The sequence below is a fragment of the Lepidochelys kempii genome, chromosome 15 (genome assembly GCF_965140265.1).
Source record: "Lepidochelys kempii isolate rLepKem1 chromosome 15, rLepKem1.hap2, whole genome shotgun sequence".
In the NCBI taxonomy this organism is placed as follows: domain Eukaryota; kingdom Metazoa; phylum Chordata; order Testudines; family Cheloniidae; genus Lepidochelys; species Lepidochelys kempii.
Genome location: NC_133270.1, coordinates 9351860 through 9376728, shown reverse-complemented (window position 1 = coordinate 9376728; position 24869 = coordinate 9351860). Strand labels below are relative to the sequence as shown.

The window sequence follows — 24869 nt, the reverse complement described above, 5'->3', positions numbered from 1 at the left end:
CTGGTGTCTAATCCCTGAGCCAAACCAGGGCGCAGGCTGTTGCTATGACACCTTTGAGAAGTAACAAAGAGGGATAAACAAAGCGGATCAGTGAGGCAGAAGCAGTTGACACAAAGGTAGAGCCTGACTACAAAACACCTGTGAGCAGGGCAGGGCGTGGGATTGTCATGGCCAAAGCGTGCAGGAAGGAACGCATATGAGGACAGAGAGCTTGATATGAATGCTCAGTAGGAAACGCTCCATAGAAAAGGGTAAACACAGGAGGAGGGGAAGATCACGGCCAGTGTGGAGAACACACCTGAGTATCAGTAAGGAGATGGTGTGGCTGAAACTCTCTTTTTCTGCAGGGCGACTAAGCAGGGAGCCAGCTCCCAGGGCACTGAATATGGTCAGACCTCGCTGTGGGGCCTTTCTCTTACAGGGCAGTTGCACAAAAGCAGGCTCATGAACTAATCCATGTTTAGGGTGGGCACTCACGAGGTTTTCCAGGTGAAGGGTGCAGGCAGGAGGGAGGCACGGACAGCATGAGCTGAACAGAGGACAGACACCAAGGAAGACAGAGAAGGGAGCTGTTTCTTGCCAATAGGACAGGGCTCCTCCATGGTGCCTGAGCGGGTTTGTGGCAATGCAATTGCCTGTGTGTGCATTTGGCCACCTCTCTGCAAAGTTAGCAGCCTTTTGTAAACAGAACATCCTCAGGGACCGTGCCAGGTACTTCCCCTTCCAGTGAGAAGCTGACCCCCTGGGTAGCCCTGAATCTGCTACTGCTCGGAAAAGATGCAGCAGTATCAACTCGGGGCCTTAGGGCTATCCAAGTTTGGGGCTTGGAGGTCCTACTGATGTTGGTGAAAGCTGTATCTGCAGATCTAAGACAATACATGGTCCTGTGCGGTGCAGGGTGGTAGGCACTAATGGGAGACGAAGGGAGTGCTAATGATTAATTGTCCTGCATCACATGCACATCTAGGGTGACCAGATGTCCCAATTTTATAGAGACAGTCCCGATTTTCTGGGGCTTTGTCTTATATAGGTGCCTGTTACCCCCCACCCACTATCCCGATTTTTCACACTTGCTGTCTGGTTACCCCGTGCACATCTTCAGTGTAGCATTGTTATAATGCTGACTTCCCTTCCAGGGCCCTATCCAGCAGATGGTGTGGCAGAGCTGGTTCAGAGGAATTTCTAGTACATACCTTGCTGCTCTGTTAGGATCACAAAACTTATCTATAAGCTCTTTGGGGCAGGGGCAGGTACGCACAACAGGGCCTGATTGTGTTTGGGAGCAGTAGGTGCTACTGAGATAGAAAAGGCCTCTTAGACCACTGAGTCCTTTCCCCTGAAAGTGCCCGACACAGTCCCAAAGGCAAAAGCAACCGTACTGTGCCCTTGCAGAGCACCTTTAACTCAAGCATTAGAGCACTGTGGCCAAGTGTTGTTATCCCAGGCCTACTGACAAGGAACCAAGGGCTCGCCCAAAGTACCCCAGCGACCAGTCCCACTGATGGGGAACCAGTGGCTCGCCCGGGGTACCCCAGTGACCAGTTGTAGTGGCAGGGAACTGAGGGCTCACCTGGGGTACCCCAGGGACTGGTCCTACTGACAGAGAACCAAGGACTTGACCAGGTTACCCCAGCAACCGGTCCTTCCTCCTCCAGTGAGCTGGCCCAGGGTACCCCAGCCACCGGTCCCACTGACGGGGCCCCGAGGGCTCGCCCGGGGTCCCCCAGGGACCGGTCCCGCTGACGGGGCCCCGAGGGCTCGCCCGGGGTCCCCCAGCGACCGGTCCCGCTGACGGGGCCCCGAGGGCTCGCCCGGGGTACCCCAGCAACCGGACCCGCTGACGGGGCCCCGAGGGCTCGCCCGGGGTACCCCAGCAACCGGACCCGCTGACGGGGCCCCGAGGGCTCGCCCGGGGTCCCCCAGGGACCGGTCCCGCTGACGGGGCCCCGCGGGCTCGCCCGGGGTCCCCCAGCGACCGGTCCCGCTGACGGGGCCCCGAGGGCTCGCCCGGGGTCCCGGGCAGGCAGTGGCAGAGCCGGGAACGGACAGGGGAGTCCTGGCCCCGAGCCTCCTGCGGGGATCAGGTACCCCAGGCTGCTTCATCAGCTCCACTGACACTCGCCGCCCCTTGGCCTCCTCCCAGCGGGGCCGGGGGCCCGGTGCGCCAGCCTCCAGCGCCCCGCTGGCTCCCAGCAGAGCCGGGGCTGGGATCGGGCCCCCGGGCGGCGGGGGTGGCGCGCCGGGCCCCCCTGCTCGGCTCGGAGCCCGGGGAGGGCGAGCGGCCGGGGCGCGGCTGCGGCGGAGGGAGGCGGGGCGGCTCCTGCGGGGCGGGGCGGGGCGGGGCTGGGTCCGGGGCCCGGCCCCCAGCGGGGCAGTGCCGGGGCTGGCTGGCGGCTTGGCCGGCTCGGGCACTGGCTGCGCGGCGTCTCTGTGTCCGCCCGCCCGCTCCGCCGTGCACCGATGCGGGTCCCCGGCTGGAGCCCGGCCGCCCTCCTCCTCGCCGCCTGCCTCTGGCGGCTGCCGCCGGGCCGGGGCGCTGCAGGTACCGGGACCCGCTCCGGGGCTGGGTGGGTGAGGGGCCCTCGGCGCCGGGACCTGGCTGGCCGGCCCGTGCGCTGCTCGCACCCACCCAGCGCTGTGTCCGGCGCTGCACCTCGGTCCCTTCCAGCCTGCAGGGCCCGCCCGGGGACGGGCCCCCTCCTCTGCCCGGCCCGGCCCAGGCGGCATGTCTGAGTGCGCTATTCCCCTGGGCACGGCTCTGGGCCTGGCCCCACAGCGACCCGGGGATGCGCTGATCGCGTCTGGCTTTGTGCTGGCCAACGCCTGCAGGGCGGCCGGGTGGGACCTGCGCCTCCTGGGGAAGCGGAGCAGCTGTAACGTCAAACGGCCTCTGCTCCTTAGCCCTGGCCGGCTGCGGTAACCATCGCAGCCACGCTCCTCGCTGTGCAAAGCGGGGCAAAGTCTCGGGATGCCGCTTGTAGACATTAGGGAAACTGAGGCAGGGAGCCTTCCCGGGGCCGGGGCACAGCTGGGAACGCTGCTTTCAGTCGGACGCGATCCAGGCTCGGGTATCTGGGGCTGTTGTCGAGCTACAGGCTGTAGTGTCCGACTCCGCTCCTGGACCCTGAAGCTAGGTTTGGTTTCACAATGCCTTGTGAGGTAGGGAAGTGTTAAGCCTATTGTACAGGTGGGGAAGCTGAGGCACAGAGAGGTGAAGTGAGCTGCCCAGGTTAGTCTGTGGCTATGACAGGAATAGAATCCAGCTGTCTTGGGTCCTAGTTGGGTGTTTTAACCAGAGACTGTCCTTTTCTAGATCTCTGTCCAGCTCCTAATGGAAAGGTGTCTACAACACCCAAATAGTCACCTCCGTAGCTGGCACTAATTGGCCCTCTTGCCAGTCAGTCTCAGCAGAGAAGTTGAGAATTGAAGGGGTCATGGATACTCCCAGGCTGGGAAGCATTTGCGGGGAGGGATGTGGAGTATGGAGGAAAGGTGCCTTACCACTGCAGGTGCAGTAAATACAGCGAAAACTTCAGTGCCCAGCGTTGTCACGCACTCCTGCGTGATCACTGAGTGCGCAGGAAGAAGTGTGTCAGTTTTCTCTTAAAGTTACATGGCTGTTGGAAGCTTCCCCAAGAGCCTTGTTTGACTGACAGGACACTGCCTGTTGCCTCATGGAAAAGCCTTCAAAGCATTTCTGTTAGTAAAACTTTATCGTTCCCCTTTTTAAAACAACCAAATTATGTACTTCAGTGTATCATCCAAGTGCAGAAGTAGCTATAGTTCTCATAGACCAAACAACAAAGAGTTACAGGAGGCAGCGTTGAATGAAGCATCGAACTGGGACTCCGGGGACTGGGGTTCTGTGCCCAGCCCTGTTGCAGGACTCTGAGCAAGTCACTTTCCCTGCCCGTGCCTCAGTTTCCCACCTGTGAAATGCAGATAACTATCCTCTGTAAACTGGCTTGAGCGAGATGGATGAGGAGAGCTATATCAGAGCAAGCTATTATGATTTATTACAAATAATATGATAATACAAAGTACTTTTCATCATAGATCTCAGTGCTTCACAAAATGGGTAAATGGTGCTATCCCCTATTTGTAATTGAGCCACAGAAAGGTTCAGAGACAGAATTTCACCGGCAATTCCTATTGACTTCATTGCTGTTATTTGTATATACACTTGTATTTTGGTCGTGCCTAGAGATCCTGACCAAGATCAGAACTCCTCTGTGCAGTACTGATGCATAGTGTTAGACAGCCCCTGCCCTTGGAGCTTAATATTGAAATAGGGTGGCAGGAGAAACAGAGGCACAGAGAGGCCAAATGAATTGGCACAGCAGGGCAGTAGCAGCGCTGAGAATAGAACCCAGGTTTCCGGGGTCCCCGTCCCGTGCTCTCTCCACTAGGCAGCCCTGATCCAGTGGAATGGGCGAATGCCCAGCCCGTCTCAGAATCGGGCAGTTAGCTACTGGCCTAAGGGGAGTGGACGGTCGGGCTGGGCATGGAACACCGCTCTTCTGGCTCTGGCTCTATGCTGAGGCCCCAAGCACGATGATTTATGGCTAACTGGAACCATTCACGTAGCCTGCTCCTCCCTGCTGCCCTGAACGTGTTTCCAAAACTAGCTCCACCCGGTGTCGAGGAGTGATTTAACTACTTATTATATATATAGCCTCTGGAGAATGGTGCACGTAGGAGAGAACAAACACAACACCATTCTTGTCAGTTCACCTTCCTTGTTCTGTCCTCTTCAGCCTGGTTGCAGTTGCGCTCTGAGATATGTTATCAGGGCTTCCGGTAAAGCACAAAGAGAAGAGACTTTTACCAGATCATCTGTTCTTTCCCTTCCCCCCACCCTCCTCTTTATTGTGTAAACAGCAAGACATTCTATGCAGAGACGGTTTTAGTGGTATGGTCACCACCTGCCTGGTGTTAGACCAGGAGACCTGGCCCAGGTAAGCGAGATTCCAAGGCCTGTTTTCTGAGCGTTCCTCTAATCCAAGCCTGGCCTGCTGCTTTGGGATGCAGTGCTGGGTCTGCTGCTAGAATACGGTGTCTTGATGGGAGTTCTGCTCGCTGGTGTTGGCCTTGGGCCAAGCAAGCCTAGCTCTGGTCAGAGGTTGATGAGGACAGTCAGCGGGAGGACTGGGTGGCGTCTATCGTCTTCCAACAGCTACGGATTCTGGAGCAATATTATTGCACTTTTACGGGAGGCTGGCTGACCCCCCTGCCGGTGTGAGTGTTGCAATTGGAGCTGCTACAAAGGAGGAAAATGGGAATGATGCAGGGAAATGGTGGCTGTGAATGCTGAGATGGATTAGTGTCTTTGAACCCTACTCAGACCAGATAAATGTAGACCCCAGTCACTGCTGGCCGTCCATGCACAGGTCCCAGCAGCCCAGATGAGATTTGGCTCCTCCCAAATCCCTCGCCTGCCGTGCTGGTGGGAGGAAGGCAGCAGCTAGCCCCGTATCTTTCATTTACAGCCCAAGCGGGGTCCCTGTTTCTGCTCACTTGTCAGCACTAGGCATCTTTAGCTGCCCAATGCATCCCAGAATCCTTTGCACTGGTTTGTAGCAATGCTTCAAAGGAGGCACCATGGCAGCTGTTGCAAAGGATACTGAGATAGAGACCCAAAGACAGCCCCTTGTGCAACTGAGCAGAAAGAGGGATGCAGATTTGGAAGGGGTCTTGGGTGGGCAGAAACTCAGCAGCCAGGGAAACATGCCTTAGGATGGGCCTGTTGGTGAGTGACCAGGGTGGTCCCAGTGTTCTTCCAGCAGCATGCCCACATGTGGCATCTTAGATGGCCCCCTGCTTAATCAGGAGTTTAGCCCCCACTTTGTTTCATGGACGAGATGGCTTCCTCTTTGGTGCATGGCTTGGGGGATGGAAAATCCTTTGCTGAGATGCCCAGGGGGATTCACCTGCCAGCCACCAAAGTGGGTGGTGAGACCATGGGGGCACGGTGCACGTTCTAACGCTCTCCTTCTCTGCGTGCAGGAACAGAAGAGGTGATCATCGGGGAGGCCGGAGAGAGCGTCGTCCTCTTGTGCCGAAATGTGTCTGAGCGAGCGGACGAGGTGGACTGGTTTCACGGTGACCCTGGCACCGTGCCCCCACTCTTCTCCTCCAACGCCAAGCTGCCCCAAGATGCCCGCTTGTCCCTGGTGGACAATAGCTCTCTGCACATCTTAGCGTTGCGCCCGCAGGATGAGGGCAATTACACCTGCAAGGACGTGCTGAACGAGATAGTCCGAGAGCACAGAGTCCAGCTCCTGGTAGCCAGTGAGTTCCTCTACGCGCGGTGTCTTGTAGCTGCAGGGGGCTTCACCTCACGGAGTCCGAGAGTTTAAAGCTAGAAGGGACCGCTAGTTCACCAAGTCTGACTTCCTGTACATCGCAGGCTGTCTACACCAGCCAGCGCCCACACGCCAAACCCAACAACTGAAGTGAGACCGAAGGAAATGGGACCCACGGGAGATTAGATTGTTCCATGCTGTGGGCAGAGATTAGGAGGGACTGAGGTACGCCAGGGCCCGAGGCCCCTGCAATGGTAGGGAAATGATTAAACGAGATATACCCAGATAATCCTGGCAAGTGACCCCCACTCATGGGGTGCAGATCCCTGCCAATCTGACCTGGGGGGAAATTTCCTCCCTCCCCCACATGGCGATCTGAGCATGTGAGCAAGAACGTGGCAGCCAAGCCCCTGAGAGAGAGAATGCTTGGTGCCATCTCAGAGCCCTGGCCTGGGCTGCAGATGTGGGCGGCCATAGCAGTTGTGCAGGAGGTAACGTGTGAAATGGCAACCTCACCTCCATGGCACCCCGGTTAGAGGGTGGTAAATACTAGCCACAGACAGCCCTGTGCCCTCCAATGGGAATGGCTTGCGGGGTTGGGATAGAACCAGCCACCTGAAGGGGAGATGGTCTTTATCCCACCCCCAGTCCCCTGAGCCACTTGTCTTTCCCTCTCTCTGAGTCCAAGTTGCCCTTTGGGCTCTCACTGTCTCTCCCCCGTTCCATGCCCGAGCGAGTCCCAGGTGCTGCGTTGTGTAGATACACGGTCTCCCTCCACAGAGAGTTGTTCCTTTTGAACAACAGTGAGGAAACCCTGACGTGTCTGGGCCGAGGCGGGGAGAGCTCAGTCCAGGGGACGATAGGGGATGTGAACGGTGAGCAGAGTGAATGCCTGGGAAGAGTCGGGAGACAGGCAAAGCCACTTGCGTCATTGAAATGGGGAATGCGTTCCTGCCGGCAGCCGTCCCACCTTGGGCTGCCATCTTGGTAGACTGCTCCGGCTAAACCAGATTGGTTGGTGCTTGGTCGGCGAACACAGGCTGCTGCAGGACGTGGGGGTGTTCATTCAGCAGATGGCCCTCTTCCCGCTGAGTCAGTATTGAACCAGTGCCCTGTGGGGTTGTGGGAGATGAGAAATAAAACCAAGGTCCTAGCTGCCTGTTAAATATCCCGTGGGCCTCTTTCCTGGCCAAATTTTAGCTGGGGTGATTGTATTCGGCTGATAGAAATGGAAGCTTCAGCTCTGGACAGAATTCTTTTTTAACTCCCTGTCCTAAACTGTTATGCAGTAGGGCTGGGCATTGTTAAATGGCTATTGGGTTCTTCCCCAGAAGTGGCTGCATTTCACTGGTGAAGGTTCCTGTGTGTGTAGTCTGGGAAGTGTGTTGGAATCCTTTGGAATGAAGGGCACTGTGTAAATATATGGTTAATTTAGGACACCTGCAAGAGGGGTCTTAGTTTCTCTCCATTTCCAGAATCTGCCCCCCACTCCTTCCTGTTTCCAAGCCCGCTGGATCACTGCAGGGTTGTCCTTAGAACTCCATCCAGGGTTTTGCCCTACACGAACTGGGGATCTAGTGGTGGTGGGAGGTGCCGGGAGGCAGCACAAAAGTGCAAAACTTAGAAAACCTGCAGCGCAGGCAGGCAGGACCTCAGCCCCTTGCAGTTCCTTGCTGATGTGCCTCACCTCTCACTCGGCAACAGCCACCTCTAGAGCTTAGAGAGGAGCAGGGTCTGCCAATATAACTGTTAGCCGCTCTGCTGAGCCTAATTGGGTGCAATGGGGACTCTGAGCCACTAGGGCCTGGACTGTGACCACCACTTTCATTGTATGCCCCCCTGCACAGCCCAGTCCGTACTGCCGTGATCTAGGGTCTGGCTGCATTCGAGCTGGAGGAGGCATTTCGAGCTTGCGTAGGCACATCTGCGCTAGCTTTGATCCAGCCAATGTGCTAAAAATAGCCGCAAGGCCACAGCAGCATGACTGGTGGGATGGGCTATCCGCCAGAGTATGTGCCTCGGGGCCCAGGCGGGATTGTAAGGGCCGGGTAGTCACTCTGCTACTTCGAGCGGACTAGCTCAATCCAAGCGAGTGCGCCTAGGTCCACCCAAGTCGACGCTGGAATTTACACCTCCAACTCAAATGAAGACGTACTCTGGAATGGGGAATAGTCTGTGTCCTGCTACCTCTTGAGCTATCCAGTGCCCTTGTGTGTGACGTTCTGCATTAGCTCCTTTCTTCCTTGTTCGTTACCTGCTGTGTGCAGGCTATTGTATCCTTTGTATCCTTTCTCTCAGCCTTATTTCCTGTTTGTGTTCAGAGTGTTCCTCTGACAGAGAGCTGCTGCACCTATTTTGCCCAGAGCAGCGCTCTGAAAGGTTGCGCAGGGAGAGAGGCCCTTCCCAGTGCAGGGAACTCCACCATGGATTTGACACGAACAGCTGATGTGTGGAGTATTCAAATGCAAGAAATAAACATTAGGCTGCTGCAGCATGTGGGTTAGTGGTTTGAGCATAGGACTGGGAAGCAGAGACTCTAGAGTTCTAATCCCAACCCTGCCGCTAATTCCCAGTGATCTTGGGCAAGTCATTCAACCATTCTGTGACTCAGTTTCCCCAGTTGTAAAAGTATGTAACCACCTCTTAGGGCTGCTTGTGACCCTTAGTTATTTACACTTGGTCGAACACCACAGACATGGTCTGTATTATCATTGCACTGGGGTTTTTGTGTTTGTTTGTTTGTTTTGATATTTTGGTGTTTTACCTAGAATATATAAAACAGGACCCAGTTCATGGACTTCCTGTTAAAAGCTCAGTCTTTTTAGTTAATCCAAAGGAAGGTTAAGAGAGACTTGGCCACTGTCTATAAGGACCTACAACAGGGACAGATTTCTGATAGCAGACAATGCTTTAACCCAGCAGAAAAAGGCAAAATGAGATTCAATGGTTGGAAGCTAAAGCTAGACCAATTCAAATGGAAAACAAGGGACACATTTTCCACAGCAAGGCTCATTAAGCACCGGAAGAACTTACCAAGGGATGTGTTAGTTTCTCCATCGCTTGCAGTCTTTCGGTCGAGATTGGGTATCTTTCGAAAAGAGACACTCTAGCTCAGCCAGAAATGGTGCAGGAATGATTGGGTGAGTTCTCTGGTCTGTTGTCCAGGAGGTCAGACTGGGCCCTCAGAATGGTCCCTTCTGCTTTAAAATCTAAATGAAAAGGTCCCAAATATCAGATAGAATTAATTATAGCACTCAACAGGAGTTCAGTTGTGGCTTTTAGCCATTGTCCCGTGTTTGTGGTGGTGCAGAGGTGTGTGACTTGAGGGGAAACGCACACCCAATCTCCTGGAATGTTCATACTTACTTTGGTATCAAGGGTGGCTCATCACAGGTGAGGACAGTTCTCGAGTTGCTGTTTTGAAATGTGTCTCGATGCCAGTCATGTTCTATTGATGTCAGCCAGGAGTTCAGAGGCTAACAGAACACTAGTTCAGGTGGCAGATTCCAAGACCCAGCACAAAGATGCTTTTCCGCTGAGTCACCCTAAGCTCAAGTACTTGGACCCTGAATAAAGCTGTGGAGTAGTTTCTGATGACTCATGCTGGCAGGTCACTCCACCAAACGTTGGACTGGCTCTTTGGATCCAGGGCAGTGGAAGTTCTGCAACTAGAAACATCCAGTTTTGGCAAGAAAGCGTATACTGAGGCTTATGCTTAGTCACTGGAGTTACCAATAAAGCCAAATCCCGAGAAAGGATGTGTTTGCAGTATAGAGACTGTTCAAAGCAGGGTGGGGATTTCACCTGCTTCCAGCTACTTTTCCCTGAAAATCTGTGTGAAGTGGGTGAGTCAAAGGAAACAAATGTTTTGTTTGTTTATACTAGTATGCAAATGAGCTCTGGGTGAGCCTGTGCAGCCTTCCCTTGTCAGTCCTTAGAGATGGAGCAGGGAACTGGGCATCGGAGTCCTGGCTCTGCCACTAACTCTCTGTGTGATTCTGAGCAAGTTGCTTGACCTCTGTGCCTCAGTTTCCCTATCTATAAAATGGGGATAATAATTCTTCCTGCAGAGGGGCCAGTGAAGCTTAATTACTTCGTGTTTAGAAAGTGGTGTGAGCGCTCTCAAATGGCAAGTTCTACATCAGGGTAAATGTTTTCCCTAGCGTACATAGTTGTTGTTATTTATGAGCAAAAGAAACCTCTCTCTCTCTCAAGCCCTGTGCACAGCATATAGCCTAATTCTGCTTCCTAAACTCCATGCATAACAGAAAGGAAAGGGAGGCTGCAGGTTTGCTACACTCTGTATCCTCCCTAATCAGCCCAATGGAAAAGTCCATACTGGGGCTGTTGATTAATCACAGTGAACTCACATGATTAACTCAAAAAAATTAATCATAATTAAAAAAAATTAATCACGATTAATCACAATTTTAATCACACTTTTAAACAAGAGAATACCAATTGAAATTTATTAAATATTTTGGATGTTTTTCTACATTTTCATATATATTGTCTTCTGAGTTGCAATTGAAATCAAAGTGTATATTATTTCTGATTACAAATATTTGCACTGGAAAAATGATAAACTGAAGAAATGGTATTTTTCAATTCACCTCACACAAGTACTGTCGTGCAATCTCTTTGTCGTGAAAGCGCAACTCGCAAATGTAGATTTTTTTTTTTGTTACATAACTGCACTCAAAAACAAAACAATGTAAAACTTCAGTGCCTACATTTACATTTGTAGGCGATAATGCTGCCCTCTTCTTATTTTCAATGTCACCTGAAAGTGAGAACAGGCATTTGCATGGCCCTTTTGTAGCTGGCATTGCAAGGTATTTATGTGCCAGATACGCTAAACATTCAGGTTTTGGTCACCATTCCAGAGGACATGCTTCCATGTTGATAAGGCTCGTTAAAAATTAATGTGTTAATTAAATTTGTGACTGAACTCCTTGGGGGAGAATTGTATGTCCCCTGCTGTTTTATCTGCATTCTGCCATAGATTTCATGTTATAGCAGTCTTGGATGATGACCCAGCACATGTTGTTCATTTTAAGAACACTTTCACTGCAGATTTGACAAAACGCAAAGAAGGTACCAATGTGAGATTTCTAAAGATAGCTACAGCACTCAACCCAAGGTTTAAGAATCCTAAGTGCCTTCCAAAATCTGAGAGGGGCAAGGTCTAGAGCATGCTTTCAGAAGTCTTAAAAGAGCAATACTCTGATGCAAAAACCACAGAACCCGAACCTCCAAAAAAGAGAATCAACCTTCTGCTGGTGGCATCTGACTCAGATAATGAAAATGAACATGCGTCGGTCCGCACTGCTTTGGATTGTTATCGAGCAGAACCCATCATCGCATGGACGCATGTCCCCTGGAATAGTGGTTGAAGCATGAAGGGGCATATGAATCTTTAGCACATCTGGCACGTAAATATCTTGTGATGCTGGCTACAACAGTGCCATGCGAACGCCTGTTCTCACTTTCAGGTGACATTGTAAACAAGAAGTGGGCAGCATTATCGCCTGCAAATGTAAACAAACTTGTTTGTCTGAGTGATTGGCTGAACAAGAAGTAGGACTGAGTGGACTTGCAGGCTCTACAATTTTACATTGTTTTATTTTTGAATGCAGGTTTTTTTTAACATGATTCTAATTTGTAAGTTCAACTTTCATGATAAAGAGATTGCACTCCAGTACTTGTACTTGCAGGTGAATTGAAAAATGCTACTGCTTTTGTTTTTTTACAGTGCAAATACTTGTAATCAAAAATAAATATCAAGTGAGCACTGTGCACTTTGCATTCTGTGTTGCAATTGAAATCAACATATTTGAAAATGTAGAAAACATCCAAAAATATTTAAATGGTATTCTATTATTGTTTCAGTGCAATTCATCGCAATTATTATTTTTAATCGCTTGACAGCCCTAGTCCATACTCCTGCCCAAAGGAAGCAGACACTCCTTACTTAGAAGCTGCTCCTGGTTTGGGGTGTTGCTGGCAAACTATGTTTGTTGTTTTTGCTGCCAACTGGATAAATGCTCTACAGAGCAGCCCGCAGATCTCCTTTCCCTTGGGCCCTCTCCTGTACAGACTGCAGTGCCAGGCTTTGTTTGACAGCCCCTGTGTCAACAACTGCTCTCTAAAGATAGAGTTGAATTAGGAGTCGGGTTGCGCAGGCTGGTGCGGTAACATAATGTGCTAACCCTGAAATCCCCAAGACTATTACTAGGGGGAGTTGTTTGATTACTGTTTGAGTGTCAAAAATACACGTGAATGGATGTGGAACTTAAAGCAAACAAAATATAGACCGGAAATAAGGAGAAAGCACGCTCCGCCCCACTCTTTGCAACAGCTGGGAGCAGCCCCCTGTCCTGTGTTCCACCACCCCCATCCTCTCACCCCTCTGCGAATGTAGCAGTCTGGAGCTTCAGATGGCTCTTGACTTGCTTTACCCTCGCTCAATTCTTTCACTATTTAAATAATAACCCAAACATAATCCCAGTTGCTATCAAACCAACAGTCCTGGAAGAAGTCCAGAAATGACTTTCCCTAGGTCCTCTGGGTTGTGGAATTTGCCCCCGCAGCTGAATTGCAGTTTGTACGTTGATCTGGGCTGCAGAGCACAGCTGGCACATGCAGCCCTCTTGCAGCAAGCGGAGTAGGGCTGACAGAAACGGAGGTGGCCTGGATCTGGGCCCAGGGGCTCATTGCTAAGACCCCGATCCCGCAAGCTGAAGACCCAGGCTCCCATCCTGCTAGCTGTTCTGTGGCCACATGGGGCGCCAAAGTTTAGCCTCCTGCCTCAGGGCTGGGCTGGCAGGTTTCTTCGTTGCCAGGTGCATTGGGAAGCACTCACGCTTTGGCTGCAATGGGGGCTCCTGCAGCTCAGGGCTGCAGCTGGCTACTTCCCCATGAGGCCTTTAAAAGCCATTGGAGGTAGATCGCACAACATGCATGGGCATTGTCAAACTGGGGGAGGACCTCTTCAGAGCTTGTGGGGGACCCCAGATAACCAAAATTCCCCAGCTAAATATTGGGCAAGCTTTGCCCAGACGTAAGGTAGCACTTTACGCTGCTTTGAGGGGACTGCTTTGTTACACACCCCAGTTCTGGTTTCTCCTTGCCCATTTCAGGTGGCCCCAGCAACGTGTCTGTCAGCATCTCCCCTGCCGCAGCGCTGCCCAATGGCACGGTGTACGTAGACAAACGCGACACTGTGATGTTCAGCTGCACTGGCAGCTCCCACCCGGAGCCCACCATGGCGTGGACTTTCCAGCTGCCCAGTGCGGCCCCAGAAACGTTTACTGAAGTCAATGGTTCCTCCACCGTCTACACCCTGCAAAATCTATCCTCACGCTTCCAGGGGAACTACTCGTGCACAGCAAGGAACCCTCTCAGTGGCAGAAGTCGGACATCAACCAAGGAGCTCCTGGTCTACTGTGCGTAAGAGCATTTGCAGTGTTATGGCTTGGGGAAAGGAATGGGACGGGGGGTGCTTTTCTGGTGTTTTCTTTGCCAGTAGGTCTGGGTGTTAGCACAAGGGGTAATCAGAGTGGGAATGATATCCTGGCTTTTGCCTCTTAAAACCTTTTGCTACAAAAAAATTGGGTCCAAATGTAAACCTCACCCCTGAACCCTCCTAAGGGTGGGGGTGGGTTAGAATCTCGGTATCCAAATCTGCCTCAACCATGCTTGTAAGTCTGATCCAGGATAGGCATATTGTCCGAATCAGGTTTGAACGGATGATCTTGGTGATCTGGGCCTCAAGTCTAACCCTGAGCTGGAGCTGGGTCTAACCTCATCTATCTTGTGCAGCTTTGCACACAACTGGAAATAGACATACTGATCATTTCTGAGGCACCAAATGTCATCCCATGTCATCGAACTGAATGCATTTAGCACGTGTCTTGTCATTTTCCACACGCTGTGGGTGACTTGATAGATTTCACTCGTGACCACTGATGATGATATTTACGGTTTGCAGTGTTATAGCTGTGTTGGTTTCAGGATATCAGAGAGCTGTGGTGGGTGCGGTTATACCTTTAATTGGATCAACTTCTGTTGGTGAGAGAGACAAGCTTTGGAGCTACATAGAACTCTTCTTCAGCTGTGGGAAAGAGAATTCCCGGAGCTGGAGAAGAGCTCAGTGTAGCTCAGAAGCTTGTCTCTTTCATCAACAGAAGTTGCATCAATAAAAGATATAACCTCACCCACCTTGTTTCTATGCTGTTTACTGACAAGTAATATTTGTACAGGGCTCTGAAGCTGTAGGGCCCTATTCTCACCTGGTGTAAACTGAGGTAGCCCCTGTGAAGTCAGTGCAGCTATGCGGATACATGGCACCTGAGATCTGGCTTGCGAGGGACTGTGTGCGCACCACAATGCACCAGGAAGGACGAAGGTGTGATTGCTAAGACATGCTGCTGTATTAACATCAGATAACGCACATGCTAAAACCAAAACGGCCCTGCACAGCATAAGGATGGTTCACTGCCTAGTGTTTAGGGGAACAGACTTCCTTGCTCCCTGTGAGGGCTGGGTTGAGATTGCCCCACTGCCTTTTCTGCTGGGGGCCTCATCCCAGGTCTCCAGTGGTTGCTGTGTGCTGCTATGAAAAGAGCACACATGCCCCACCCCACCCCGAAGACTGGTGTGGGATTGCAGGGAGGGAATTGAGACAAGCGGAAAGAGAGAAGAACCATAAGATTTTTAAAAGGAGCTAGGGGGGAAATAATACCTCCCAGGCTAAAGTGCTGACACTGTGACGGTTTCACGGCGTGGTCAGTCTCAGTAGAGATGACGGCGTCTTTAACCGCGTGTTGTTTTGTCGTTAGATCCCCCGCTGTCGGTCCCAAGGTGTTGGGCTCAAACTGCCCAAGTGGGGTTGATGCTGCAGTTGTTTTGTAACTGGCCCGGGGGATACCCGCACCCCGTCCTCCAGTGGACAGAAGAGGGGCGAGACCTGGAGAATTCGAGCTGGGTCGTTAATGCAACGGGCACTGGGGACACCCACGTGGAAACTCTGAGCAGCTCTCGCCTCTTCCATGGGAAGGTGTTCAAGTGTGTGGGGAGCCACATCCTAAAGCAGGAGGAAGAGGAGCCGACCTGCACTGTGCAGATAAGTGCGTCAGCCTGTCCCTCCCTGGTTAGCCATTAACGAACCTGTGCATGTGGAGAGCCAGGCTGCCAGCTTGGCTCCACTGAGAGCCCCAGACACGGGTCTGAGGGCAGCGAGTCATCCAGGGAATCTGATTCTCCCCTGCCCTGCGCCTCCTGTTGCTATTTCTAGCAGTGGAAAGTGCGGGGAAACACTGGGATGGGAGCGTTTGATATGACAGTAAATGGTTATGTAGGGCCCAAGGCAGTGGGGATCAGATCCTGTGGCCCAGAGCCTCTGCCGGGGCATAACTTGATGGACACAGATAGTTCCATGGAGGTCCGTGAGATCACTCACGTGCATACAGCTGCTCAGGCATGTACGGGTTTGCAGGACTAGGGCCGAGAATTTAAAAAGTCCCTAATGATGTTGGCAACCTTGATTTTTTGGTTGCCCAACTTGAGATCCCATAAAGGGACTGGATTTTCAGTGTGTGTGTGCTAGGATAGGGAAACCGAGGCAAAGAGAGGTGTAGTGCCTTGGCCAAGCTCACCTAGGAGGCCAGTGGCAGAGCTGGGAATAGAACCCAGAGCTTCTGAGGCCCAGTGCAGGGCTCTATCCATCAGGCCTCACTGCCTCACAAAGTAAGGGATCCGGCCCTGTTTCAGCAAAGCATGTGCTTAACTTTGAAGGTGGGCAAGTGCTTGGAACCAGGGCCTAAGAGACTTGCCCAAGGTCAAAAAAGGCAGTCAAGCAGAGCTGGGAATTGAATGCAGATCTCCTGAGACCCAGGCCCGTGCCTCCTCTAATTATCTGGGTGGGCAGTGGCTGCCTGTCAGTGTGGACCCAGGGTTCTTGTACATACACCAATACATGAGGTCATTTGAAAGTTGCTATAGAAACATAAGATCTTTTTACTATAGGATTTTCAACCTCCTTCTCGACTCCCTTCCTCCCTCCCTGTTTAGAAGCCCCTTTGCTGGCGACGGAGCCACTGAAGACCTGCTTTGTGGGTGGCACCGTGTCCCTCACGTGCCAAGTGATGGAGAGCAATCCCTCTGCGAGAATCAGCTGGCTTCGGAATGTGTCCCAGCCTGAGGTGGAGATCCAGTCTGGTGGGAGGTACCTGGTCACCCAAGAGGGCAGCGTCTCCAATCTCACCATTCAGAACTGCTCCCACAACGCTGATGAAGGCTACTATGTCTGCAAAGCTGAGAACCCCGTGGGGCTGAAGGAAGCCTACGTTTCCCTCACTGTGAAGAGTAAGTTAGCAATGCTGTAGCTGGGGAGTGGGATAGCTGAAGCAGGATGCGAGGAGCGGGAGCATGACATGAACAGGAGCAATAAGTGAGTCTCTGATGTAACGACCTGGATTCCTCTTCTCTAGGGCTCCCCGTGAGACGTACAACCCCAGGGAGAGATGAGCTTATGCCTCATTTGTGTGGGTTCATAGTTGTCTCCCATGTACCTCTGTCCATACCTCTGTCCATTGGAGCATTCCCAGCTGCATGGGGTGGGGGGGGCGCAGCGGACACTGGCTGGCAGAGCCGCGATCTTAGTCTAGTGAATGGGTCCAGTTGCCGGAAGTGACAGGATCAGTGTGAAAAACGACACAATCCGGCCTGATGTGTGAGAGAAGCTGTTTATGGGTCAGCTGAGTGACTGGTGTGGTCCCTTCCTGAGGCCTATTGTGTAGCTGTATTAAACGCACCGGCTGAAATCTGCAGTCAGTCGGAGCCTAGCCGGGGCAGTTCCCATGGCACACTGCAGTGGTTTTCATCTGCATGCGGTGTGTGTGCGTGATGGCGACGCACCCATCTTGCCAACGGAGCAGGCCAGTTACAGGGTAACCGTTGGCCTCAGGGCAGCACTGTGACCGGCCCCATCACCTGCGTCTAGCCAGTGACAATCCCATAGGCTGAGCTTCTGCGTCTCTCCCCTCCTCCGCACAGAGCCGGTGAATATAGTCGGGGTGGTGGGAACAGTCGTGGTCCTGCTGCTGCTGGGACTTCTGGTCATCGCTGGAATCATTTTGTACTATAACCCCCTCCTGTGCCTGCAAGGTAAGAGGAGCTGGAACCCCCTCCACCCTGGCACCCCCTCTGCCCTCCCAGCCACAAGGCGCACAGATGAGAGCTCTGCTTCTCCAGACCTGACCTGGTGCAGTCCTTCAGTTTTATCCCCACCCTGTAATCCTGGGGCCCTCCCCACCCCACTTACCTGTGTCCACCACTGATGCGCACACCTTACCTTGGGCTCCTTCCCCTAGCCCCTGTAGGAACTGTGTCCACTTCAGGAGCAAGGCCAGAGGTACCCAGAAAGCGGGGGCACTTGCATAGCCGATCAAGAGTGGATGGCATGGCTGTCTCTCTGCGGGACCTTGCCCAGTACTGGAGATCATAGAATCATAGAATATTAGAGTTGGAAGGGACCTCTGGAGGTCATCTAGTCCAACCCCCTGCCCAGAGCAGGACCAATCCCCAACTAAATCATCCCAGCCAGGGCTTTGTCAAGCCTGACCTTAAAAACTTCTAAGGAAGGGGATTCCACCACCACCTCCCTAGGTAACGCATTTCAGTGTTTCACCACTCTCCTAGTGAAAAAGTTTTTCCTAATATCCAACCTAAACCTCCCCCATGGCAACTTGAGACCATTACTCCTCGTTCTGTCATCTGCTACCACTGAGAACAGTCTAGATCGTGTGTGTCTTGTGCTAAACCGCCCTCCCCTTCCCCTGCAAAGTTGTATCTGATGCTGTCGTCTCATCCGTCTCTGAGCTGACCACAGCTGCCTTCTGCTGCTTCAGTGGGACAGCACCACCTCCCCGAGGCCTTCCACCACCTTCCTGGGCCGTGCGTCTGTGTGGCGATTGCCTGGATGGTCCCAGTTCAGTATAACAGACAATATTGCCAAAGGCAGCAAATGATCTTACCGTGAAACTGCCTTTGCTTTGTCTGAGGAACCATGTTTATGAAGGCCTCTTAAATCTTTTTTCCCCCTCCCTCTTCTTTCCCCCTCCCCCACAGGCAGCATATTCAGGTGAGTGTTTTCCTTCCCCCGAGCTCTGTGCAAACCTAGGTATATCCGCAGTCCGGTAGACTTGCTGCGGGTGTAACTAGGATAGACGCGACCCAAGGCAGGAGCTGCACCAACTGAAATCATCGGCTAAGGTGAGTGCAGTTGTACGGATGCCACGTCCTGCACAGAACCAAGGACCAACGCCACAGGCCCCAGTCACTTGAGCTAACCGAGACTCTCTGTTAGCTATTGCTAGTAGCCAGGCTTCTGTCACCTGTGGAACAGCCGCTAGAAGGGATGAGATCACGTGTGTTACACTGACCCGAGTGACTGTGCCGCCTCTAAGGAAGGAAACACCAATCTAAATTCCTCTCGTGCTGTTTGGTTCAACTAAGTTGTGGGGAAGAGGGAGGGATAAGGTAACGGACACTCCTTGGCTGTTCTTGTTATGCAATGACTTTGAGATTGCTGGAGAGGCCCTGGCTTTTGAGTCGCATCCCCTGCTCCCTGAAGACAAGGTAATTCTGCCTTGTTCTTTGTAGTTTAGGGAGTAAATAAAAGCAGCAACATGCTGCCTCTCTGGCTGACAAATAGCTTCTCCACCCCAAGTGACATCAACCCCCCAAAACAAGAACTTTCCTGGGGTCGTGGTGTTCTTCACCTCAGCACCCTTTTCTAGTGCTTATTGTTCCTCCCCTCCCCTTCTGGGTTCTGTCCCTGGCTCCACTCTTGTGTGGCTTTGGGTGATTTCCTGCCCCACCTGCGTGCCTCAGTTTCCCCACCTGTGCAGTGGGGAAAGTACTCACCTCACAGGGTGATGATGGGGATTTATCCATGAATGTTTGTAAACTGCTCTGAGGACTTTGGATGAAAAATGCTGCCAAGCTGCAAAGCCCTATCAGCACTATTGCTGTCAGTGAACTCTGAGGGCGTGGTGCTGCCCTAGCAGCTGTGAGTACAGGACTTGACAAAGCAGCCACAACTGGCAACACCCGGTTAGAGCCACAGGTACAATTCTGTAGCCCCCTGGGGGAATGGAGGAAGGCCGGGGGCTGGAAGAAAGAGGGAAGGGGCAGCCCTGCAGCATTCTCCATCACTTTCATTTGCTCTCCTGATCGCAGGAATCAAGACTCAAATGATGTCTTCGTGCTGGTGGATTCAGATGGAGAAGAGGAAGAGGAGGAGGAGGAGGGGCAGAAAGAAGAAGCGACTGGCAAGTCCAATGTGCATCGAGTGACGGCCCTGGTGAATGGGAACAGCACCCAGGCTGGTTATGGCCACCATTTTACTGAGAGTAAGCACCTGGCTTTGGAGACGCATCGCTGCACAGTGAAATAGGCTGCCCCATCAAGCCGCTGAGTAAAATTTCTGTGGGTGGGAGGCCACCACTTTCCCCGTGTCCTTGCTCAGCGGGCGGTGTCCCAGCAGCACCAGCTGGGAGACGGGAGGAGCAGTGATGGACTTCACCTCTTCTCTCCACCCGCACATAGTGCATGCAGTGACACAGCTGCTGGAGTTAGGTGTCGAGGGTCATTTGTATTGTGAGCGTCTACAGGCCTCCGTCAGGACCAGGGCCCTGTTGCTGAGGGCACAGCACACACCTAGCGAGAGAGAGAGAGCGAGAGAGAGAGATCCCCGGCTCTGAGAAGACGCTCACAGTCTGAACGGGTAAACAGAGGAAGGACGGGGGGAAAGGAATGTAGCGAGGCTATTCCACACTCCGTGGCTTGCTCTCCCCTCACCCCTAGACAAATACACACTAATAACATGACTACTACACCTCAGCGCCCTGGGTGCTTGGCTTGGCCGGGCCATGGCTCTGGTCGTAATGGTGTGCTACCGTCTCCTGCCTTGTGATTTCTTCTAGGTGACATCAGTGAGCGGCACAGTGAGCTCTCAACAGAGGAAGTGGAGAGCGAAGAGAGGCCAGCTACGCAGAGGCAAATTCTCCCTTTTCTTGATGAAATGGGTGGAACTGTGGGTGGAAGTTAAACTTCAAATGCATCATTGATATGTGGCTGCATCTAGGCTGTTAAAATTCCTGCAGTGGGATTGGCCTGATCTGGTTGTTAGTTTCTTTCTTCCCTCGCCCCAGCCCTGTTTTTCATTCTTTCGTTTTGTTTATTCTTTCATCTCATACAGTTCTTTTTTTCTCTTTCTTTTTGGCTATTTCTTCCCTTCTCTCAAGTTTTCTTGTTAACAAGAGGAAGTGCAGAGGCAGACAGAGTTCAGGAGGAACGTGTCTCTGCTTCAAAAGATCTTGTCCCCTGGGTATCCTCTTCATCTCTAAGCCTGCCGCTGACCGTGTCCGGGACACGTGTGGAGTTAACAGGAGGGCAGTTCTGTATCACGAAAAAGGCTAAAGGCAATCCCAGCAATATACTTGTATGTGCAAGATGCAGCAAATACTGCGTGGGGGGGAAGGGCTGGAGGAGTTTGCTTCCTAACTGCTAGATTGTGCATGGGTCTGTTTTTGATGAAAACGTTCCGATGCTGGAAGGAAAGGTCAGGATGTACTCTGCGCTGCATGGCTTTCACAGGGCCAACTGGCCTGTTGTTCTGCACTGAGGAAGTGAGAAGACCTGCTTGAAGTTTTACAAGTGATTTTGATCCAGAGACCCGACTCCGCTCTAAAAGCATCATCCAAGCTATGGGATACTCCTACTGCCAGCTCTGCCTAGTGGGGAGGAAGAAGGATGTTCTTGTGGTTAACATGCAGGATCTGGGTTCTGGTTCTTCTCCTGCCACAGACTTCCTGCGGGGCAAGTCTCACAGGCTTGAGTTTTCAAAAGTGGCCACTAATTTTGATGCCTCCATTTTGGACTTTCCAACTTTAGACGACTGTCAGAACCGTAACTTGCCTTCGTGCCATGCCCCTTCCACTTCAGCCGTGCTACTGCCCCGGGGAGGGAGCAATATGCTCGGAATGGTCTATGACAGGGGTGGCCAAACTTACTGATCCTCTGAGCTGCATACGATAATCTTCAGATGTTTGAGAGCCGGGCGCACCTGCTCAGGCCTTCTACCCACTGGGCAGAAGCCCATAGCCTCACCACCCTGCTGCAGGGCAGGAGCCCTGAGCTCCTCCATCCCTTCACCCCCTGCAGTCTGGTAGGTGGAGAACGGGGGCATGGGGGACTCCACGAGCCACACCTGAACTGTAAAAGAGCCAGATGTGGCTTGCGAGCAGCAGTTTGGCCACCCCAGTCTATGCCAATCTCCGAGTCACACAGGAACGTAACCCACAAGAACGCTCAAAGAGCGCTGTGAGCTGACAAGGCCCAGGATGGAAAGGCGCTGTGGGGCGGATTGCTTGCTCATCAGGGGCTGGAGCCCTGCCTCAGCAAAACCTTCTTACTCAATAAATGCAGCTAGTTATTCCCCATCTGATAGCCAATGGTGTGCTGCCCTTGCCGCAGCTTCAAAGGGAAGCTCTCTCTATTTTCCCGTAAAACAGAATGTTCCTAGCGCTATGTGGATGTGATTTTTGTTTATAGAATAAAATTATTTTTCTGACACATCTATCTGCTCTGCGTTTCTGCCTGGAGACGGGAGGGGGCAGCTGTCCCTTTTCTGAGACATAAACATATTCAATAACTCCGATTTGTCAATGGCTCTCGCTCTGCTGGGGCCTTAGCTAGAGGTGCCTATCGCAGTGCGTGATAGGCACCTCTAGCTAAGCCAGAACCTGCACAGCCAGCCCTTAACAAAGCAGGAAATGGTAATGTTTGCCAAGCTCACTAGTGTTCCTATAAACCTGTCTGCACCAGTTTAGTTAAACACATGCAAAACTCCTCTACGGCTGTTGGGTTAGAAAGGGCATACATTGCTCCAGCTGAAGTTAATTCCTTAATGGACATAAACCATGTCGACATGGCTCCGTCCAAGGGGCCACGCAGGGGGCTGCACTGGTTCGGCTAAATGGCTGCAAGCTGATGTGCAGACAAGGCCGAACGCCCTATGTGCAGGTAGCGCAGTGAGTTGCTCCCCGTTCTACTTTCCCGACCCCCCCTCAGTTGTCTGACACGAATCGAAGCCCCTGCCTCCAGCCCTGCGGTGCTCGGCACAGCTTCTGCTGAAGCCCCATAAGTAGTGGCACTCGATGCATTTTGCTGGCCAGAAGACACGGCTGGCAAGTGCTACCAGGTATTCCCCCTGCTCTGGGACACCCCTGAGTGCTCTCCCAGCCTGGGGCGTGAGAGGAATTGCTCTCTCCATTGGGGCAGAGGTTGCTGTGGCCATAATACTTCTGGGTTGCAGAGTGAAACAACCCTTCCCCAGAGAACCTGCAGACCTGAACGCAGATGCTCTGATGTGTGCTGCCCATTAGGCTCATCTTACTTCCCCCTTCCTCCCGCCCCCATCCCTTCTTCCTCACAGATACATCCTATGCAGTGAGTCTGGCTTGGCTTCCGTTAGAGTCTGATTTTCCTGCCTGTGTGCTCTTGCCAGCTGGCTAGTTTCAACCTCAGGCTCTTCCACTGACATCTCAAGCCCTGTAACATTAATACCAAGGACCGTAGGCTTCTGCTTGGCAAAAACACCTGCTTGCTGGGGTGAAGTGGATGCACCAGAAGCTCAGTGGATTGTTGACAGGAGACCAAGGCCTGATCTCCTTTGAATGTAGTTCTGACCGGTAGAGGGTGGTTCTTTGGCCTCCTTCCCCTTTACCTAGTTTCCAGGGGTTTGGCGATCCCTTGGTTCCTATCTCACAATACAATTTCTGTTTACCCGTGGCTGCAGCCTGGCTTCCCTTCAGCAAAGGGTGCAAAGCGTCAGTTTGTGGCGGGTGGGGAAGTGCACTGAATGGGTGCAGAGTTTTAAAATCTCTCCTGGCACCCTAAGGCCCGGGCTACACCGCTCTGTACTGGTGTAACTGTGCGGGTGAGGGATGTGGCTCCCCCGTTAACAGGGAGACCAGTGCAACCCCAGTGTGCCAGCAAGTGTAAAGGTGCCTTATGCCAGGGGTTCGCCACCTTTTTCCTCCTGAGAGCCCCCCCAACATGCGATCAAAACGCCCCGGCCCCCCGTGCCACAGGAACTGGCTTTGCTGCCGAAAGCCAGGCCCGGCGTTAGGGGCCAGCAAGCAGGGCCCGGCCTCGGGGCCCCTGCAAGGCTCAGGCTTCGGCCCCATGTGGTTGGGCTTTGGGGCCCCGGCGAGTCCCAGGCTGGCCCCGCGGGGCGGCCCCCCTGAAACCGGCTCCCGGGGCCCCCGGGCTGAGAAGCGCTGCTCGAGCACAGGCCCCCTCTCGGCTACAGACCCCCGGGGACGCGCCCGCAGAACCGGGGTCCCGGCTCCGGCGGCGGGGCCCGGCCCCAGGCGTCCCCGCCCCCGGGCCGCCCCGAGCGCCGCGATCCGGGCCTGGCTCCGCCGCCGCCGCCCCCCCGCGGCCATGTGACGGGAAGCAGCTGAGCGCGGCCGGGCGGCGCCTCCGGCTCCCTCCGGCCGGCCCCGGCCCCCCGCGCTCATGGGCCCGGCCCCGCCGACGGCCCCGGGCTCCCGTCTCGGCTCTCCCCGGGGCGCCCCTGCCCCCCGCCCGCCCGCGCACATGGAGGCGCCGCCCGGAGGCACCGCGGCGCAGGAGGCGGAAGGTGAGGGGGGCCCGGGCGGGGCGGAGGGGGGCCCGGGCGGGGCGGAGGGGGGGCCCGGAGCGGAGCGGAGGGGGGCCGGGGCGGGGCGGGGCGGAGGGGGGCCGGGGCCGGAGCGGAGGGGGGCCGGGAGCGGAGGGGGGCCCGGGCGGGGCGGAGCGGAGGGGGGCCGGGAGCGGAGGGGGGCCCGGGCGGGGCGGAGCGGAGGGGGGGCCGGGGCCGGAGCGGAGGGGGGCCCGGGCGGGGCGGAGCGGAGGGGGGGCCGGGGCCGGAGCGGAGGGGGGCCCGGGCGGGGCGGAGCGGAGGGGGGCCGGGGCGGGGCCGGGCGGGGCGGAGCGGAGGGGGGGCCGGGGCCGGGGCCGGGGCTGGGGCTGGAAGTGGTTTCCGTCATATCCAGGGTTTGCAGTTTGGTTCAATGGCTCTCAGCCCCCCCGCTGTACACACTGCTCCAGCGGCACTGTGGGGAGGGGGGGTGCAGATGGGGCAGGGAGAGGGGCACGGATGGGGGGTGCTGTGGGGGACGGGGGAGGCTGGAGGGGGTGCAGAATGGGCAGGGAGAGGGGCGCAGATGGGGGGTCCTGTGGGGGACGGGGGAGGCTGGAGGGGTGCAGAATGGGTGGGGAGGGGGGTGCGGACGGGGGCGCTATGCGGGACGGGGGGAGGCTGGAGGGGGTGCAGAATGGGCAGGGAGAGGGGCGCGGATGGGGGGTGTGGATGGGGGGTGCTGTGGGGGACGGGGGAGGCTGGAGGGGGTGCACAATGGGTGGGGAGAGGGGCATGGATGGGGGGTGCTGTGGGGGACGGGGGAGGCTGGAGGGGGTGCAGAATGGGTGGACTCTGAGATAGCGCGT

General features: G+C 54.1%; 2 protein-coding genes across 9 annotated transcripts in view; both read left to right on the top strand.

Moving 5' to 3' along the window:
• The first annotated feature begins 2351 nt into the window (after positions 1-2351).
• On the top strand, positions 2352-21949 carry VSIG10 (V-set and immunoglobulin domain containing 10). Of its 7 annotated transcripts, none has more exons than XM_073312564.1 (9): positions 2352-2542; positions 6007-6291; positions 13448-13753; positions 15149-15436; positions 16380-16673; positions 17364-17474; positions 18438-18450; positions 19551-19723; positions 20618-21949. In XM_073312564.1, exons 1-9 carry the CDS (start codon positions 2461-2463, stop codon positions 20881-20883), a joined length of 1818 nt encoding a protein of 605 aa, XP_073168665.1. In that variant the 5' UTR covers positions 2352-2460; the 3' UTR covers positions 20884-21949. The 7 variants fall into 7 exon arrangements, 5 of the variants coding, with proteins under 5 accessions (XP_073168665.1, XP_073168667.1, XP_073168670.1 ...); XM_073312566.1 differs by having other exon boundaries at positions 20297-20711; XR_012155026.1 differs by lacking the exon at positions 18438-18450 and having other exon boundaries at positions 20618-20707.
• A 1887-nt stretch (positions 21950-23836) lies between these two features.
• WSB2 (WD repeat and SOCS box containing 2) overlaps positions 23837-24869 on the top strand; it is a 22115-nt gene continuing 21082 nt past the window's right edge. For both annotated transcript variants that reach the window (XM_073313438.1, XM_073313437.1), the window contains exon 1: positions 23837-24021. In XM_073313438.1, coding sequence (XP_073169539.1) covers positions 23898-24021 — 124 coding nt within the window. In that variant the 5' untranslated portion in view covers positions 23837-23897. The remainder of the gene's footprint in view (positions 24022-24869) is intronic.

What these genes read in the sequence shown, in the direction of transcription:
- VSIG10 (XM_073312564.1), top strand. Translation starts at nt 2,461, where the DNA reads ATGCGGGTCCCCGGCTGGAGCCCGGCCGCCCTCCTCCTCGCCGCCTGC. An exon ending in GCCGGGCCGGGGCGCTGCAG is followed by an intron (nt 2,543 to 6,006) that starts GTACCGGGACCC and finishes CTCTGCGTGCAG; the next exon opens with GAACAGAAGAGGTGATCATC. An exon ending in GACCTGCACTGTGCAGATAA is followed by an intron (nt 15,437 to 16,379) that starts GTGCGTCAGCCT and finishes CTCCCTGTTTAG; the next exon opens with AAGCCCCTTTGCTGGCGACG.